The sequence below is a fragment of the Exophiala bonariae genome, assembly GCF_035927105.1.
Source record: "Exophiala bonariae strain CCFEE 5792 chromosome Unknown scaffold_50, whole genome shotgun sequence".
In the NCBI taxonomy this organism is placed as follows: Eukaryota; Fungi; Ascomycota; class Eurotiomycetes; order Chaetothyriales; family Herpotrichiellaceae; genus Exophiala; species Exophiala bonariae.
This window is the reverse complement of record NW_027042525.1, coordinates 15,227-34,086: the sequence shown is the minus strand read 5'-3', so window position 1 is coordinate 34,086 and position 18,860 is coordinate 15,227. Positions and strand designations below refer to the sequence as shown.

Genomic DNA, 18,860 nt, shown 5'->3' with positions numbered 1-18,860 from the left:
ACTTGGTCGGAAACGTTTTCCCATCACTCCGCTTAACGGCTCTTGTGGCTGCCAATGTCCTGACACATATGACCAATTCAACTTGCGGAACGGCTGAAATAGAAGGTCGAACAGCAATCTTAGTCTGCGTCAACAATTTCTATGGGGTACCACTAGTGCCATATGCTCGAACGTAGGAGGTCGAATTCCTACGGCGGATATTCTCTGCCATGGGCCGACACGCCCGTCTTCACTTTTCGACGTTCTCTCGACCATGGTACATAGGTATGCTCTGCAACAATATTGTAAACAATCAATCATACCACAAAGCAGGTAGTAATGGCATTTAACGCCAAAAATCTACAGTACAACAAACAAGAGCCGGCATTTCTCCGGCGCCTAAAGGGCGACTATGTCGGCCAAGACGGGCGGCAAACATACCAGGCGCCTCGGCCGAAGAGGGACAGACTGAAGGCTGGAGATGACGATGACGATCCAGTGATTGTCGACGAGCAAGGTGAGACCGTCGCCAAAGAGGAATTCGAAAGGAGAGTCAACGGGGACAAGCCGGGAGAAGCCTTAGCGACGACTGTTCTGGCTGAGGACGACACTCAAGGGGAGCTTGAGCACGGCAAAAATGGAACAGAGAATCTAGAGGCAAAGAATCACGAGAGGCAGAAAGTCTCTGAAGTTGGCGGGTCGGCTGCCTCCAAGAAGAGGAAAGTGGGAAAAGTCGTGGGTGGCGACGAGGACTTGCAAGAGAGTGTTACTGAGGTTTCGAAAAATGCGAGCAAATTGTCAAGGCCAGGTGATGAAGCAGTGGTGTCAAAGAACAAAGACATGAATGCTGCAAAGAAAAAGAAAGGCAAGAAGATCAAGCTTTCATTTGACGAACCGGATGGTTGAGAGGGCTCAGCATTGGTTCAGTGATGACCAACAATGTCCATGAGGCTTGAGGCATGGCCAGCGATCCATATGATGGTCTCCTTCACAGGTATGCCTCAATGAGTGACAACGATACAGCTTAGCGATGACTGGAGATCATTGTGATCAGCCCGCAACCTCGTCAAGTCCTGGACAGGGATATTACACATGGGTCCAGCCGGCGATATCGATGGTCAGGAGCCTTGATCAACACATACAAGACGCCATGACCGATTAAGGAGCATCACTTATGATGGAAGTTGCATTCAGACCCGTACACCTGTTTCAATCTATCAAGTCGGCGCGGCCATGGCAAAGTGGAGAATATCTACCACGCTTCAACCCATTTCTCGCATGATCCTCTCAATCTCCCTCTTCGCGAACCTCTCCCTCTCCGCTGGGCCCAACTCCAAACCTGCCTCGCGTATCGCTACGACTTGCTCCATCAAAGCCGGCAGCTGATCGATCTGAAAGTCCTCATCGTCTGGGTCTCTAATCGTTGGCCGAGGTCTTGTGTCGATGGTTTCACTGTCATCGTCCTCGTTGCTCAACATAGAGAATTTTAATTCCATCATTTCTCGCTGTAGCTCGTGATCTAGGCCGGAGAAATCACTAGAACCGAGGATGTTCGTAGAGCGCGAGTTGATGAATTCCATATCTTCATCGTCTCCCAAACCAAGCCCGATGTCTCCATCGTCATCATCCCCGTCAGCATCGGGGGATACTGACCAGTCGATTCCCTGAACGACTTCCAGTACCCGCTTGATCCCTGTCTGCTCACCATACTCGTTCCTCTCCCGCGTGGCGTTATCCTCACCTCCGTCGACCGATTGACCATCCCAAGCCACAAAGTCCCAGCCCAGTATGCCTTTATCAGACAGACAGACATCCTCAAGTTTCTCCATCAAAGTATCCAATTGAGCCAATTTCAAACTGGGAGAGCTTCCTTGTAGAACCAGAACGGAAGCAATATCTCGTCCATAACTATCATCCTCAACCGCCTCACGTAAAGCATGGACAGTCTCGATCAACGCCGTGAAGTGGTCCGGTACCTCGGGCGTTGCGATCGTAGAGACAGGTAAAACCAACACAAGTCCGCCAATGACCCTCCTCACTTCTCCGGCGGCAGACGAGAGCATTTGCTCCTTCCACTCCTCAAGCGTCGACGTCGCGACTTGTGCAGGCGCGTCACCATCTAAGGCATCGGCATTGGCGCTTTCCAGTGGTTCATTGGATCCACTTTCCAAGACAGAGTCATCCCCAGTGGCCAATCTTGGCAACGGTAGTTCATCGCACCAGATACTCACATCTGACTGGTAATATTTCGTGCGAAGTTGCAGTGGCGAGTGAGATGTGTAGCCAGCGAACGATGTGACATCCGTAGACGGAGCAGAGCCTGTTAATGCCTCGAGTAGTGATGGAAATGCAGGTTTCGATTGAGGACTTGTTGTTGGGGCGAGGATCAGCAGCCGTAGAGCGGATGGTTTCGCTTCTGGGTTGACCGAGGCCATGCCTTTCGCGGTATCGGTATGGTAATCAAGTTCTGGTTTGTTTTTGATGACTTTGATGATATCGAAATCAAAATAGGAGCATACTTCGCTTTTCTTGATTATAAGAAAAGGTAGCTTACAATTTTAATCTACTGCGATGGAAAAGCATTTCAAATGGCAGGTGCCTTCTTAGTAAGAGGTATTTGATATATGGTCTTGGCAAGGCTGCAGAATTTGGTTTGAAGGATTCTGTCATGCTAATAACTGCTCGAGGACCATGAAAAAGACATGCTCGAATATTCCCTAGAAGACGGCGTGACTTGTAGTTCACATGGTCTCCCGTTGCTCTGCCACTCTAGACCCAAGATTCTGCTTCTGGATTGGTTCTTCCTATGCCAAATAGCATATCGGGTAGGACCAGTGCTATTGCCCTGCAGCATCGAATTCGTATTTGAGGTAAATTGTTTCTGGGTATCATTGATTTGCATTCCCGTTTTTTCCCCTGGTCGTAAATTTTTTGGTGGGCGAACCCGGCACAGCATATTTTCATCCTTCACGTCCTCCGGCCTGCCCTGGCTCTGTTCACTGTCGCTCTGCCTCGCGCCAATCCAACACCGCGACCTCTCGTACCCCTCGATCTGAACATGGGCGCATTGCGCAGCATATCGGGCACAATAATGAATCGCACGTGGCTCCCTCTGATGTAGACTTGGTCGAGATGTGAGACACGACCATCTCTGGCTGTGGCGGTGATGTCCTTGAGCTGGACATTCATATTGTCTTCGGCTATAGTAGCAATGTGTTAGCAGTAGCTTCCATGGTCGTTTGCGGTCAGCGCAGAGCATAGCGGCGCAAGGAGTGATTTTGTGCGCTCTAACCTTCGAGTAGTTTACCGCGATATACCTGACCAGACGTGAGCTCTAGGGTTACAACGTGGCCCTATAGGAGGTCAAGAGTCAGCATTCGATCGTTCCACATTGTCCCAGCTTGTATGCCGCTCACCTGTGCCTCGTTGAGCAGTTTTATGGGAATTCCAATGGTGGATGTGAGTTTGCCCATGTTGGAATTCAGGTGGGGTATTCCGGTGCTAAAATCTGGTGGATGGGATCTTGAGGTTCCTCAGAACGATGTGAGGGCCAAAGCAATCGGAGTCTGTGTCGTTTCGAGCGGGATATTGCTGGTCGTGAAAGAGATGTTGAGGCACAAACTTGAAGTCGAAGTGAAATCACAAGCGCAGGCGCAGGCCCAGGCGCAGGTACCGAAACTTGCATGACTAACTCCGTGCTTATCTCCGCGTTTATTTCACGAATCATGACGGACTTCATTCGACGCGAATACATTGACATGCGGTGATCGCAGCCTGGGGGTTCTCTGAAAAAGTCTTTAGGATATTATATCTACCAATTCCTATCTCTGATATGCCGCTCCTCTCCAATGTGCCGGCTTTACGATTGACTCTGGCATATGCCCTCCACGATCCATCATGCCTCCTCCCGCATGCAACCATTCCAACGCTTCTCTCATTACCGCTCCCAGTCGGAAATGCTCTTCCTGCAATAGATAAGAGCGGCCGTAAGCCAACTGTCCGGGCGTTGGTCCTGGACAAGGACAATACTCTCTGCCCACCCGAGACCGCCAAAATGCATATATCATATATTCAAAAACTCGAGAAAATTAGAGAAAGCCCAGAGTTCTCTCACAACCCAAAGAGCATTCTCATTGTTTCAAATACCGCCGGCAGCACATCATCGCCTGCTCACGAGGCTGAAGCAAAGCAGCTAGAAGCGGAACTTGGTCTGCCGGTTCTACGACAAGCTCCGGGTCGCAAGAAGCCACTTTGCGGCCCCGATGTGCTGGCTTATTTTAAGGAGCATGGAGTCACTGATGACCCGAGGGAGATAGTCTTCGTTGGAGACAGACTAGCTACGGACGTGTTAGTCGCACGTGAGGTGGGCAGCTGGAGTATCTGGTGCAAAGATGGATGGCGCAATCCAGAGTTTCCTGGCCGAGACTTTAGAGGCTTCTTCAGCAAGATGGAGAATAGATTTGAATGGATAATGAGGAGTAGTCTGAAGAAGACAGCCCCGTTACCCAAGAGCTATTCACTTCCTTGAAAGCTATTGGATCCACTGAGGAGTAAACAACGGGTTTCAAGTGCTGGGAAAGATGCTGATTACGCTATTGGCCTGGGTATTCCAAAAAGACGATATCGGGTGTCATACTGCGACACCCATCGACACACAGCCGACCTCTGTTCCTCCGACCATAACCTCACAGGCAATGTATTCATCACTAGTGTGAATATTTGTACCTCCCTTGGACCAAGTCTTTCCACTCGTCATAAAGTGTGTCTGGATCGAACTTTGGTGCGGAAGACCCGTTGGACCACGCTACCTGTTACCCAGGATAGCGTAGAAGCAGTCTATGGCCTGGTTCATGGAGATCGAAAAGTCCAGCAATAGCAACTGGCAAGAGTAACGCCCGGATGCTGAGCGTCCTCAACCCTGTTTCAATTCCAAGATGCCTTGGTACTTCCGTCAAGCTCAGCAGAACTTCCTGATGTAACGGTTGGCGTTCGGGTAACTCCAGTATTGGAAGAGCCCGTTGTTCTCAGACCTGGAAGAGGTTTTTCCTCCCTCGGCACCGCCACAGCTGCCGGCAGTTCAGGGACACTAGGAGTGTCCAGTCTGACAGAGGATCGGTTTGCCGTGAGATCAGGCAAATCCGAAGTCAGGGTCGGCGAACGAGGAGACTGCATTAAATCTCTTGCAACCACTTGAGAGGTGTCTGAAGTCATGGTTCGGGCGGTGATGACAACTACAGCATCTTTCAGCATAAGCCTGTTTTGCGTAATCTTGACATCGAGTTTCCCAGAGACAGGAACCTTGACCCAGTTGGTGCTGCCTTGCAGAAACAGAAATCGTACCGCTTCAAAGAAAACTGTGTGGTGGGAACCAGTGTATTCCATGCAGTAGGCGTGCTTGAGATCGAATTGATGCTTGCTGTACTTGTCTCTGATTGTCACAATCGCCTCGATGACTTCGCTCCGACTGATGGTTCTGTCACTGCCATTCTCAGTCTCATGAAAGCTAGGCGCTAGTAGTTCCTCCAATGCCGCACGGTCAGGAATATCGAGGTCGTAGAGACTCAGCAGCAGTTTTAGAGCCTGTAGGCCTTGCGGCATCTTTTTCGAGATTGCCGTGTACGACCCGACATGCTCGGTAAGTGTGACTTTTGGCATCGTGGTGATGGTAGTGGGGTTTGTTTGACTGCGAATCCCTGGAAAAGAAGTTGTAGCTAGGCCGCGTGAATACCTCTTGCAATGTTTGTATTTACGAAACTTGGATCAATCATATGGTCAACAGCTCCAAAGATTGGTTATGTAGAACTTGGCTATTTGACATGCCGGAGCTGAAACGCACGGTCTGAGATTGTCGCTGCAGTAAGGCCACAGCTGTGAAACACGGGTGCATCTGGGCTGGCGCAAACAGGTTCATTTCTCAGCCCCACAAGCCAAAGATTCCCCAGCTAACGATATTAAGGCGCCCAATTTGCGAGCGAACGAAGATCAAGCTCTGAACTAAGCTAAACTAATACGAGGTCGTGCTTCAAGACCCAGCGGACTCCGTACTTTTGGGGGAAATCATCCACGTTGCTCTTGCCCCTCGAGCAATGCTTATATGGCATTACACTCCCCAGGAACATTTTGTTGCACTTGGCTATCTATCATCACGACGAGGCTGTATGCAATGCTTGCCTCAATCGCACGGTGGCATCCTCGTGGCTATTCTCTCAGGCTCCCTGTTATTTCGCACTCACCAAGCTTGTTCAGAGCGCAATCAGGGGGAAGGGGGAAAGCCATCAAACCATCAGAACAAATGCGTGATGCTTGGGCTATGTCTACAAGAAAGCTTTCTTAGACATCCATAGTCTGGTCCAGACGTATCGATCACTGAAAAACCTGAAATACTCGATGATGTCAGTGATGGGCTGGCGATCGTTTTCTCCATTGCCTGCATTCAGCTACACAAATACGAGCAACGCTAAGATCGTTGCGTGATACCAGTGAAACCCAGCGAACAAGTCACGTTGATCAAAATAGTTGGATGGGCACGATTCGCCTTGCAAGTTCCGAGGTTTGTTTACTTTATTTACTTCACGTCACATTGAAGTAGGATAACAATTTATCCTTGCTTTTGCATTTTCCCTCATCGCATGGCCTAGCGAGAACTTTTTTGATCGTGGGCGCATTGCATACTACGCAATGAGCTCGCTTATCAGAACGCTAAACCTTCTCTTGGCTCCCACTTGCAAGCCCAGAGGTACTGATCTGGAACTAATCAGGTGTAACAACCCGGTGACAGAAAAAGATTTCTTTATTGAAGATATCCTTCTGGAGAAAATGTTATTTATGGTACGGTTGATAGCATTCTCTTTCCGGATTTCAAATTATTTAGGGAAATGTTCTGCGAAGAATGGTCGTGGAAGAAGCCTTGCGCAGGAGTGAGAACTCATTCCCAGACTGTGCCACACCAAGGCAAGGGCATCACAATCGCTCCGACTGCTCGAGGGTCTCAAAGCTCAGTGGTTAAACAAGCCCGACAACCTGAGGTCTCGAGCGAACAACGGGGATATAGAAAGTCAACCCTAAATACTGGGATTAGTGGAAAGGAAAAGGAGAACAAGGAAAAATTCAAAGAGTTTCTTGGATGTTAATGCACTTGTAACTAAAGCTGATCTGTTGAGCATTGATCTTACTGAATATTCTCACAAGCGCCATGCGCCATTCTGAACCTGATGCTGTTCATCGTCGAAAGGATGTTTCAACTTTTGTACAGATGAGCTTTGGGGAGGCTCTGAGAATTGGGGTTTATTCCTCGGTGGCCGGATCTGGAGTCTGAGCAAACTGGCTCTCAATGAGAGCCTTAACTTTAAGGATCTGTCGTGACCATTCTTCTGGAGCCACTATTCTTTGCCCAGCATAAGATGCTGTTGACTTGGTCTCGTTCACAAAGAAATGGCGTCCCTGGAACTCTGTGAGTTCATTCTCCCACCCAGTCGGAGGATAGGGGTCATCCACATTCTTCAAGTAGACTTCAGAGGCTAGGACAAGATCACCGTGGCTCATATTTGGCTCACGAAGTTTCAACATTTCATACACAGCGAGACAGAGAGCACTCGCCATCGTAATATCGGCAAAAGCATCGGCTCCCAATTGGATTGCCGCTTGCATCAAGAGAAGCTTCGCCCTATATTCTGGTAGATTGGCAATGTTTCCAACCATGCTGAGAGCCTCAACACAATTGATGTATGCCTATTGTGTGACAGCTTTCTCGGTTGCAAATCTATTGTTATCAATCATGTCCTCCATATGAGTCGTCATGGTACTCAAGCGGAGACAGCAGATGCTGTAACTCGTGAAAAGATCTTGAATCTCTTGGTCGCCTAAAACGGCATGCATGTCAACTTCATCCTTGAGGAGCTGATGGAACAGGTCCTTAGCTTCGACGTAGAGTTCGACAGCGTCGAGAAAACGACCGGGGGAAACAACTATTCCCTCAGCGTCCAAGAACTTCGACTCGGCAAGGTCCAACAGATAGTTAAACCTATTGGCCCCGGTGCTATGTTGATAAGGTTGAATGTTCTCAACAATCCATGCCTCCAATTCATTCATAGGGCGTGGAAGCGGCACAGAAGAGGTCGTCGCACCCCAAATTCTGGTGAGATCCTCCTCCCAAAGGAGGTTTGTGATCCACCCACCAATATATCGAATGATTCCGCAATATAAGAATTCCTTGACTTCGACGCCAGTCTTGAGGTCCCAAAATGTGGGAGTAATGCCTTCTTGTGGAACTGTGAACTTTAGAATCGACACCGGGATGTCCAAAGCAATCGCGCCTCGTGATGAAGATTCATAGATGGACTTACAAACGAGTGGCAGATCTTTGATATTTACAAAGATAGTGTTTCCTGTCATGCGGAAGATAGTGAGATTGAGAACCGGGGTAATCTTGCAGGGTGGTAAGCTTTGCGTCACTGGATTTTGCTTGTACAGGACCAGTTGATAGCTCCATATTGGGATGGTGCCATGTTGAAACAGGGCCTCGAATTCTCGATCAGTAAATCCATCAACCTGGACGAATTTAATCTTCCGTACGATTTCGCAGCTCTCTTGATAATTTGCCTTGTCTGAAAGCACCACTGAGTAATCCAGTTGGCACTGGGCGTTCAGCATGTACCCCTTTTGACTATGTTCGTGGTTAGCAGAGACGCTATCATCAATTGGGGTGATTGAGCGTACCATTGAACTGAACTCTGCGGCCTCTAACTCTCGCCAAAATCTTCTCTCAACACGATTGGTGTTGTAGTCGACGCATTTCGTCAAGATCTTATGACGGAGTTCTGCTGGCAGTCCCTGAAGTGTCGGTTCAACGCCGGGTGGGTGAGGCATTGCTTCCGAACACCGAGTGAAGAAGTATTTAAGGCTTTCTGTTTGTGGTTCTGTTGTCAGTAGTAGACTACTGACAAGAGCTATTTGAGTGCGATTGTGTAATGATTTAAAAGCATGAGCTACCTCAAGTTGACAGGCCTCTTATAAGGCAGTAGACAGCTAAACTTCTATAGATCGATGTGGCCCTCGTTCATTGTTCTCTACATCTTCACTAGACTGTAAAACTGTGCCCCATGAACAAAGCCTTGTAGTTGTGACAAAGAGAACTTTGAAACGTTAAAGAAACAGTCAAAGAATTGGGACACAACAAAGAAAAGCCACATATACTGAGACAAAATGGAATCGCCGTTAAGGCGGGTGAGACACCGAAGAGTCTCAATCACAGGATATCGCACCTCTTGCCAATTGGGCCCACTGGATGGCCATTTCTGAGGTTTTGCAAGCATAATGTTTGAGTGAAACAGATGGTATCGATTCAACCAGCCACGGTGGCATTCCCTATGTCATATGTGTTTCCGTAACAGTTTTTCTCTGAACTGATTACGAGTCCAGCAATTGGTAAAAAATTAGAGGACCTACTAGTGGTTCAGTAACTCCTTGGTGAAATTTGCAGAATGCCCTGTTCGGGTGCGTTATTGGATTGTCTGGAGTGCGTGCTAAAAAGTGATCTAACTCAGAAAACGCCATCCTCACCGAGCATCAGACATGGCACCAGTTGATCATCGAAATGCTTGAACAACAATTATGATCACGTCCAAGGTTCCTCTCAGCTCTGGATAGAAACCTGCAATCGTCAGAAGCAAATTCGACTTAGCAGCCACGTAGGCACGACTTGTGAAATCAAGATGGTCCATTCATGATCTACAGCATATAGTACGGATGCATTGAACATTTACGGATTCGACGCTCGATCGAAAAGAATAAGACTCTGCAAAAATGTATGATTCTGAAAATCCCCCTCACCAACTATCGCTGCAAGCCATGTCACAATTCCAGATTTGAAGTTGAGACTAGTAAGAGCTAATGAGACAAGTGCAACCATAGATAGGGGCTTATCACTTAATATAGTCGCTCCTCAACTCACTAGGCCAGGATAGGCGCTCATGTCACAACCGCCTAGCAATCATGTTCTCAGAATTTTTGCGACAACGTTGATCGAGTCTGAGTCCACCCGGAAGTGCGGTATGGTAGCCATGGTCATAGGCTCGTCACATGGATCACAACGCCATCCATTCGAACGCAAACTCATACTTGGTGAGAACCGTGTGGTTCAGCTTTGTCGGGTTCCTGATGGCTTATCTCAATGTGCGTTGCACTATGCACATTCTTCTCGTTCACGGTTTCTTCGTTGTCCCGATTGTCAGCGTCCTGGTTGCCAAAAAGGCCAATCTTATACCAGGGCAGCTGAAAAAGTCGATCCATAGATTCCAAGGATCGACCAGCGGTCTCGGGAAGAGAGAACAAAACCCATAGCCCCCCACCAACAGTAATCGCTGCAAAGGTCCAGAATGTCCCGGTGGGCGCAATACCGCCATCTGACCTGGGCAGTAGCATATTCGGTACTGCTCTTGCATTCCCATATTGGTTGGCAAAATGGATGCACATGACAATTGAGGTACACACTGCTCGAATTCTCAGGGGGAATAACTCTGCAGTCAACACATACTGCATACTGTTCCACCCAAGCGCCCATCCGAAACCACTCAGATATATCATGGCAATGGCGCCTTCGCTAGCACCAACCTTGGCAGGTGGCAATTCATAATCATCATAGACACCGAGTCGGGGTTCAGATGTGAGGTAGCTCGCCACGTAAAGCATGCTGATGGCTTGAAGAGCAATACCAATGAGAAGAGATCGTTTTCGGCCAATGAAGTCTACCAAGAAAAGCATACAGCTCATGGCCGCAACGAACTTTACCACCCCAAATACCGCGGTCGCGAGAAGGGATTCATTCCTCCCCGTGATACCGACCAGCGCAAAAAAATCGACAGCATATATGGTAATGCTGCCCGCTCCAGACCATTGCGCTAAAAGTTGGCCGCCAACACCAAGATAGAGCCGGAACAAATTGCTTGGAATCAGAAATATTTCTTTGATTAAGCCAAAGAGGCCTTGTCCTCGGGTGGTCTCTTGCTCCTCGTGCCAGCGCTGCTCAATATCTGCAATTTCTTCAACAACATAAAGATCTGTAGCAGGAAGATTGCGGATTCGAGACATTGCCATGATAGCGCGGTCTCTCTTGCCACGTTTCATCAAGTATCGGGGAGACTCCGTCTGAAATAGAGACAGAGCGAGCACGAGAGTGGCGAAAATGAAGTGGAGGCTTGTGGGGATATACTGTTGAAAAGATAAGTCAGTCCATCGTATAAACATTCCGACAAAAAGAGCTCAGACTTACCCATTGAACTGGTTTTCCATGCTGATGTAGAGCCGCTCCATAATTTGCAAAATAAGCAACTACAAGGGCAGAGTATGCAAATCCAGCATAAAAGCACGTGCAGAGACCTCGAATGGGCGCTGGAGCAATTTCTGCAACGTATATTGGGCCGACAACGACGGATTGTCCAACGCCTGCAAAGATGTGTTAGTGACCGGGTTATTGTAGAACTTGGTCCAGCAAATACCAATTCCAGCAATGAATCTACCTGCATAGATTGCACCCATATTACCATTGCTCGTCATGAAGATCACTATGCCGAGAATCCAGACTATGCATAGCTCGCGCATCGCCCAAAGTCGTCCCAGGCGATCACAAACATATGCGGCGCTATGTAGTTGAGCAAGGGACCTCCAAAGATGGCCAACACCATAGACTCACATGAGAGACCCTGGTATGGAGCCTAACAGCACCATAGCTGTGACATTGCCCTTGATATTGGCTCTCTCAACAGCCGAATACTGGTCGAAATGAATAAGCTTCTGGAAGCTTGGAGAGTTGAAAGCTGCTGTAATCAGGCCTTCATCAATACCACGAGCGGTACCAAGGAGACCGAAGTTCAACACCGCGAGCCATAGTCGCCAGTTAAGCGATTGTCTGGGGATACCCAGCTGCTTGAGCTTGAAGATGTTGACAGGTTTTTTGACACCACCAGCCATTGAGAGGTAGTCTTTCTGGTGCTGATGTTCAAGTATATCTGTAAGATAGATGTGGAGAAAAGGGTCAAGGATCAAGCAAGTCCTCGAATGTAGATGCGAACGCAACGAGTGTGCAAATTCAACGAGGTTCTAGCTTCTTCTTATAATTCTGCGTTCTTGCTAATCGGCCGCCCCCCGAGCCCGAGTTCAAGGATTACACCCCGGACTCTACTTGCCTTGGACACTCCCGACAAGGCCACCCCGCAAAAGCGAGCACATTGTAGGCAGGAATAATAATAATGGACATAGCGTTTTGTGGGCAAGTAGCGTTGGTCGAACTTGAGTGGTGTGTGGAGTTGAGTCTCGCCAACTTAGACTGGGCGATATCGTCCGCCAACGCGATATCGCCCCAGCGAAAGATGAAAGCATGAAGAAATCGCTCGGCACGAGAAAAGAGCCTTTGAGCTTGATTGGCTAACCACTTGAAGATATCGCTCCGGGTCAAGTTCTTTCCAGTCACTCTTTTTGCAGTAAACAAGCACTTTAATTGTCTTTGCTAGACAATGTGCCCCACAAGGCTGACTCCGTTGCCTGCGATTTCGCTCGGACCATCAAGATACGCCTGTCAAGAAGGAGGGGTGTCATGGCTTCATGTCATGATCGGCTGCGAAAGGAAAGTAGGAGTCCACGTCCCATGGCGTTATAAGAAACGCAATGAGTGTCTTTCCGTGGCCGAGACGCTTCACAACACGCCTTCCACTTAGACCAATCCCATGGTCTAGCTGTGGCAAAACTACCATCTTCTATCCGAATTTCATTGTTTATAGCTGCGACTACCAAAATGGCACCGTCGGCCGTCTTCGAAGAACCATCTCACCCGAGTCACCAGCCAGCTCTGGAACCCATCTGCCAAATTGTAACTCCGGTGGGCATGTTTGGCTATGGCTTTAATGAGGAGTGGACAGAAGCAAGTTTAGCTGTATGTGCTCAGTCACCAGCACCAACAGCACTTATCCTGGACTCGGGTTCAACAGACTCAGGACCTTCCAAGCTCGCACTTGGGTCAATGACATGCCCCTATGATGCTTATATGCGTGATTTCCGTAAACTCATCGCTCTGTCCATCAAATATCACACACCGATTATACTGTCTTCTGCAGGCGGTGATGGTAGCGATGAGCACGTCAATACATTCCAAGATATGGTACGGGAGATTGCTGCTGAGGAAGCCAACAAGTAAGTTCCAGATACCTGTATTCTTTTTAGATGGCTGACAACCATAATAGATATTGGAAGCTAAAAGTCGTATCTATTTACTCAGAGGTCGACAAATCGATTGTACGAGAAAGGCTTGAGAACGGTGCTATCTCAGGATGTGGCGCATCCGTTCCCAAGCTCACAAATGAGATAATTGATACGACCCCTCGGATCGTCGCACAGACGGGCCCAGAACCATACTTAGACGCAATGATCCGAAATCCGGACTTTCATATCATGATTGGCGGACGAGCTTATGATCCTGCTCCATATGTCGCTTTTGCAGCCTATCACGCTCTTGAACCGAAGCATCGCGATATCAAAAATCTGTCTTCTGATCAACTGGGCGGGTTGTACCACATGGGAAAGATCCTTGAGTGCGGAGGTCTTTGTGCAACGCCGAAAGGACTGGGAGCAATGGGAATCGTGAACTCTGATTTCAGTGTGGATATTCGCCCACTCGATCCCATGGCTAAATGTGTTCCGCTCAGTGTCGCTGCACATACTTTGTATGAGAAGACTCGGCCAGACCTATTGCCAGGCCCAGGCGGTGCCCTCGATGTGTCGACTGCTACATATACTCCGCTGGAGGACTCAGTTACGACACGTGTTGCAGGCTCGAAGTTCTCCCTGGCGCAAAGGAATAATCAACCATTCACAGTGAAATTGGAAGGTGCCAGGGTGACAGGATTCCGAACACTGATGATGGGGTCTTTTGGCGACCCTATTCTGATTAGTTATATCCATCCTTTCCTTGCCGCCGCCAAAGATTATGCACGAACACAAAATCAGAATATTTCAGGTGGTTGGGATATAGGTTTCCATGTCTACGGATTCGATAGGACCAGACCCGAGATTATTCCCAGCCAGATTTTTGTCGTGACAGAAACCTTGGCTCCGACACAAAAAGCCGCTGCGAACCTTGCCTCCGCTGTTCGGGTTCACTTTGCCCATGGATCATACCCCGGCCAGAAAGCGACTTCTGGAAATTTTGGGATGGGTATCGGCGGAAAGTTCGAAATTGAGGTTGGGGAGTGCACCGAATTTTCAGTCTACCACCTGATGAGCTTAACAGATGAAGAAGAGCATGCTAAAGAAGAAGGTGAAGATTTATCGAAAGCCCTGTTCCGCTGGTCATCAACAATAATTGGCGACGGTACACTCCCTGACTATCAGATTGAAATCCTGACCAACCACAAATTTTACCAAACTCTCCCAGTTTTGAAGGCGAAGCATACGGATAAAATCAAGGCAATCTCCCCAGCTGGCTCTCCCCGGACGTTGTTTGATATTGCCAAAGTCATTCGTTCCAAGAACTCAGGGCCTTTCGAGGTTACACTGGATGTAATGTTTGACAACCCCTCAGTTTACAAAGTGGTCAAGAGCTCTGATCTCTTGAGTCAAAGTGTGGTAGCAAAAGCGTACACTCTATCCGAAAAGGAGATCGTATGGGCAGGATTCTTCGACCCCGCAATGGCATTCAAAGCAACTTTTTCAAGAATGAGAAGGGGCTTGCCAAGTTGCTCTGGAGGTTTTATGGAGGACGATGTGCATGGTAGCCAATTTTCCGCACCTCTGCGGTCACTACCCTTATCAGAGAGGCTTCTCAGAGAGTTGAGCCTTGTGATGTAGCGAAATCTGCAGATTCACCCATTTTTGAAGGGAGTGTCTACTGGGGTATTCCGGGGCAGACTCATATCTCAGCAAACCAATTCGAAGCCTCTTCGGCATCAAACCCATGAAGGAATTGAGGGTCAAATGTAAGATCTACGACATCCAGGCTTGCCGCATTTTCAAGAGCGGCCGCAAGAGTGTAATCCGAGGGTTTCGAACCACGAAGCTGTTCGCTGAACCGCGTTCGTGCCCTCCAGACATTTTCCCATGTAATATTGGATGACATGCGAGATTTGACACTTGGTACTGGCTGATGGGAAGAAGGTTTCTCAGAGTAAATCTGGCTCAGGTACAGAATAATTTGTGACCATCTTGAACACGAGTCGTTTTCGAACTCCGACTGCGATTGGAGGGTGCGCCATGACTCGTTAATGGCGTTGCGTACGACTAATTGGTTATCCTGGCCTGGCAATGTCGATAGAAAAAGCAGAAAGTTGGCAGCAAAGAAGACAGACATCTTCACCATTGCTGGCCAAGGTCTGTGGAGTATGCGTGTAGTCGCGATGTGAATAAGACCAACCGCGACTGTGCTTGCTTTTGCCAAGATGACAGAAATCTCGACACTTGCTACTGATGTGACTCCATCTGCGATGAATACAAACGAATACAGTTGCAGTTTTGTTCGAAGGAGAGCTATATCAACAATTGGCTCGGAAATATCACATAAATCACCGTCCAGCACATTCAGGTGTGATTCGAGAGTCGGAATTATGCTCATGGCATTGGGTAGAAGCCCAGTGGAGCCTTCATCACAATCTCCAATAGATTGACATATCTGGTAAGCATGGCAAGCAACTCGATGCAGTTGACCTATGACTGAGGGCAGTATTTTCGATGCGACAGCCCTGAGTCGGACGGTAGCAGGGATGCCTAGGTGGGAGCTCAATCTGCTATAGTCACTAATAGTCACAAGATATCAGCCTCAAGACTTACGACTGATCTATGATACCACATCCAGCCCAAGTGCGATCGTACATTTGCATCTGATGAGCATCCAGCATGCTATTATAGACATAGTCTGAATGGCGTCCAGGTCTGTGGAAACCATGCTTGAGTGCAATGTGCACGGCTAGCGCACAATATGCCCACGAGGGATCATCTTTAGTGGCAGCAAAAGTAAATGGCCACCAGCAAAGCAACAATAGTGCCTGCACATTTCGCAGCGGATCATTGTCGAGAGAGTAGATATCACTTGCCAGACGGCGGACGTGTGGCTGTAGAGCCGCATGAAAATGTGGGTAGGCATCCGTTGACTTTGAAGCGATGGCCACAATAGTCCACAGGAGGAATTCGTTTTGGTCCCAGGTCTTCAAGAATTGATCTTGGTCCGCAGTAACCAGGAAGGAAGGATGAAATACCGTGAAGTAGCTGACTGTCAGCAGCTATCGGGATACATAATCGCCCCAAACACTTACTGCTGCAAAATCTCCTCGATGGCCACTGCAGTCAATATAACGTCGCCAACTTGTCGAGGGTGGAAGATGGGCTTTTGCACCTCAAAAGGGGCAACTGACGGCGGTAGATCATCTGTCGTAAATTGAGGAACTGGTGATGGTAGTATAGATGGTCGTGTCTCATTGGCCGTCCTGTTCAATGAATTTCTCTTCTCGAGTTCTTGCTCAAGTTCCTGTAGTCTCCTATCTCCTGTCACCAGCTGCATAGAACAATAATTTCGTCAACCAGACCTTCTCTTAGCTGTTCGCCGGAAATTCGGGTCAACATGGCATGTAAGATGGTTCTTAGAGCAACGTGTACATGGCGCCGGAGCGAGTGTCTGCGCGTCGCAGGCAAGCTATGCAGGCCACGGTGAGTAAAATTGATCTAGAAGACGACAAAAAACAGATATCAGCATCAAACCCACCTTCATCTGGCGACAGTATGTACAGGCCGTGTTCCTGATAGATTGCATCTTGATTGCCCGCCGAAGTTTGGTTTGTGCAACTCTTTGCTACCGGGCTATATCTCTTTTTCACAAGGAATTCAAGACAACCATTGTCCAGCTTTCTCCCATAAGGATCTAACAAATGGAACTGTGGAAAGTCAGAGCCTACTAGCTGAGATGTGGAATGGTTGTCTAAAGCACGTCGGGAGACGACAAAGCAATTCCGCACTTCTACCGTCTTGGCAGAGCGATATCGCCCCCGTTAGTGACATAAGAGCCGAGGTCATCAACAGGGATTGCCATCGTCCTGACCTGGAGAAGTGATTGTACTCAGTTGCCGCACCTTAATAGGACTCTATTCAGATATGTTGTACAGTATCAGCTTGAAATTCAATCTCATAAGAAGAGGCATTCGTCGCCCTCATATTCAGGACTGTGAGACTATCTAGTCATAGTAACATCGTTTAGATCTCTAACACTGCCTCCCCTCCACGCTACATTGTCACCAACATCAGAACGATTACCACCAATTTTCCAGCGCCATCGTTCTTCAGCCTGTTCGCCAATCCTCACGACGTCTACTACCCATTTCCCGAAGATAGGTAGGAACTTGAAAGCATGTCCGCTGTCCGCACCAGCGACCAACAGTCCCCGATATCCCGGAGCAAAATCGATTAGAAAGTCTGAAGATGCTGTATCTGCACACCAGCACATCGATTTTTTAACAAACTGTCGATCATGCAGTACCTTCGGGAGAGTGAGTCGAACAAGTTTCCTGAGCAGTTCTTCATCGGAGGAAGGTATGGCATAGATAGGTTCTTGGGGCGGATGTGAGCATGGTGTTGCTCCTCCTTGATTTTGGTCCTTTGAAGCATCCTCAAGAGTTTGTGTCCAGCCACCTCCATGTGCGGCGAACTTGAGGAGGTACGGATAGGCTTCCTTTTCTTCCGGCTTGACGAGGACAGGCTCAATCCAAAATCCAAGGTCGTTCAGACTTATCACGGGTGAATCTTTCAGCAAGCCTGCCTCCGATGAGGTGAGTTCCAGATGCGCCACCGACCATGCTTTGGCTGTGAGCTGAGCTCTGGCCTCCGGTAATAATCTTGGTAGGTGTGCCCCCATAGCCAGAATGGTCAAGCCGGACGCTCCTGGAGGGTGGAGATGCTGACAGCCATTTGATGCCTCGATCCCGATCATGAGTTTTTGATCCGAAGGCTTTCGTAGTAGCCGGGTTATGTCGCCGCCCGCACCAAGGAAGAACCTGACACCCAAATCCGTGCAACGCTGATGCAACAGCTCGATGGCTTTTGAGGCGAATGCATACCCCGCATACTTGCTAAGCACACCTTGGTATTCCTCACCTATGTCCGTGTCGATCATCTGCGGTATGAGTTGTCGAATGTCCTCTGGGGTAGACAGAGGGTGAAATGAATGTGGTGGGAACCACCGATTGTTTTCATTGCTTTGTGAACGAGGTTTAGAGAAATATTCCATATCCGTCTTGATCGCTTTCTGCGATTCTGTTTGGCGTGCTAGGCGCACGTAGCCTGTTCTGCGAAAACATGATGCCCAATCGGGTGAGGACCAGGCTTCGACTGCTTCCTATAGGCAGGCCGAATTAGTCTTTCAATACTCACCATTTCCAAGTTACAATCCAAATCCTGGTGCCTGAGAAGCATTGTGAAGCGAACATGTAAGAATTCAAGAGAATGAGTCTTACCAGTGCTAGATCAGTGTAAAAATCATCCGTGGCATGTCCCACACCGTACTCGGCTCTAATGATTTTGTTTAAATCATTGCTTGCAGCGTGCGGGGTTGGAAGGCTCTCAGCACGGTCGAACACTGTGATGTTGCTGTAGCCGGCGGTAGCGAGGTGGTAGGCAGACGAAAGACCAAATACTGAGGCGCCAACAATGAATATTGAACTTTCAGGCCCATAAGCCGAGGCTTTCTCTGGACCTTGAGACTTTGGGCTAGTCATTGTGGCGGAAGTTTGCGAAGCAGGATATTCGAACGAGAGAAAAGGGAAAGATTGGGGAAACGTGTAAGCTCATGGGGATAAGTGGTGTAAACGATATAATATGGAAGGTAATATGTGGATACACTATTCTTCGAAGCACCTGAC

At 48.4% G+C, this 18,860-nt stretch overlaps 10 protein-coding genes across 10 annotated transcripts; 3 read left to right on the top strand and 7 right to left on the bottom strand.

Annotated features, from left to right (window-relative positions):
• Positions 1-318: 318 nt before the first annotated feature.
• Positions 319-885, top strand: LTR84_011254 (uncharacterized protein; the record flags this gene model as incomplete). The annotated part of the gene is made up of 1 exon (XM_064854787.1): positions 319-885. The coding sequence occupies one exon, from the start codon at positions 319-321 to the stop codon at positions 883-885; it is 567 nt and encodes a 188-aa protein (XP_064700103.1).
• Positions 886-1,241: 356 nt separating this feature from the next.
• LTR84_011253 (uncharacterized protein) lies at positions 1,242-3,452 on the bottom strand (the record flags this gene model as incomplete). The annotated part of the gene is made up of 4 exons (XM_064854786.1): positions 1,242-2,502; positions 2,951-3,179; positions 3,272-3,332; positions 3,396-3,452. 4 exons carry the CDS (start codon positions 3,450-3,452, stop codon positions 1,242-1,244), a joined length of 1,608 nt encoding a protein of 535 aa, XP_064700102.1.
• Positions 3,453-3,811: 359 nt separating this feature from the next.
• On the top strand, positions 3,812-4,507 carry LTR84_011252 (uncharacterized protein; the record flags this gene model as incomplete). Its single annotated transcript, XM_064854785.1, has 1 exon — positions 3,812-4,507. One exon carries the CDS (start codon positions 3,812-3,814, stop codon positions 4,505-4,507), a length of 696 nt encoding a protein of 231 aa, XP_064700101.1.
• Positions 4,508-4,902: 395 nt separating this feature from the next.
• LTR84_011251 (uncharacterized protein) lies at positions 4,903-5,634 on the bottom strand (the record flags this gene model as incomplete). Its single annotated transcript, XM_064854784.1, has 1 exon — positions 4,903-5,634. The coding sequence occupies one exon, from the start codon at positions 5,632-5,634 to the stop codon at positions 4,903-4,905; it is 732 nt and encodes a 243-aa protein (XP_064700100.1).
• A 1,629-nt stretch (positions 5,635-7,263) lies between these two features.
• LTR84_011250 (uncharacterized protein) lies at positions 7,264-7,677 on the bottom strand (the record flags this gene model as incomplete). Its single annotated transcript, XM_064854783.1, has 1 exon — positions 7,264-7,677. The coding sequence occupies one exon, from the start codon at positions 7,675-7,677 to the stop codon at positions 7,264-7,266; it is 414 nt and encodes a 137-aa protein (XP_064700099.1).
• A 30-nt stretch (positions 7,678-7,707) lies between these two features.
• Positions 7,708-8,844, bottom strand: LTR84_011249 (uncharacterized protein; the record flags this gene model as incomplete). Its single annotated transcript, XM_064854782.1, has 1 exon — positions 7,708-8,844. The coding sequence occupies one exon, from the start codon at positions 8,842-8,844 to the stop codon at positions 7,708-7,710; it is 1,137 nt and encodes a 378-aa protein (XP_064700098.1).
• Positions 8,845-10,089: 1,245 nt separating this feature from the next.
• Positions 10,090-11,943, bottom strand: LTR84_011248 (uncharacterized protein; the record flags this gene model as incomplete). The annotated part of the gene is made up of 4 exons (XM_064854781.1): positions 10,090-11,184; positions 11,246-11,418; positions 11,472-11,614; positions 11,666-11,943. 4 exons carry the CDS (start codon positions 11,941-11,943, stop codon positions 10,090-10,092), a joined length of 1,689 nt encoding a protein of 562 aa, XP_064700097.1.
• Positions 11,944-12,763: 820 nt separating this feature from the next.
• LTR84_011247 (uncharacterized protein) lies at positions 12,764-14,811 on the top strand (the record flags this gene model as incomplete). The annotated part of the gene is made up of 2 exons (XM_064854780.1): positions 12,764-13,158; positions 13,209-14,811. 2 exons carry the CDS (start codon positions 12,764-12,766, stop codon positions 14,809-14,811), a joined length of 1,998 nt encoding a protein of 665 aa, XP_064700096.1.
• Positions 14,812-14,872: 61 nt separating this feature from the next.
• LTR84_011246 (uncharacterized protein) lies at positions 14,873-16,513 on the bottom strand (the record flags this gene model as incomplete). The annotated part of the gene is made up of 3 exons (XM_064854779.1): positions 14,873-15,752; positions 15,787-16,221; positions 16,269-16,513. The coding sequence occupies 3 exons, from the start codon at positions 16,511-16,513 to the stop codon at positions 14,873-14,875; spliced, it is 1,560 nt and encodes a 519-aa protein (XP_064700095.1).
• Positions 16,514-17,176: 663 nt separating this feature from the next.
• On the bottom strand, positions 17,177-18,716 carry LTR84_011245 (uncharacterized protein; the record flags this gene model as incomplete). Its single annotated transcript, XM_064854778.1, has 2 exons — positions 17,177-18,337; positions 18,456-18,716. The coding sequence occupies 2 exons, from the start codon at positions 18,714-18,716 to the stop codon at positions 17,177-17,179; spliced, it is 1,422 nt and encodes a 473-aa protein (XP_064700094.1).
• Positions 18,717-18,860: the final 144 nt, after the last annotated feature.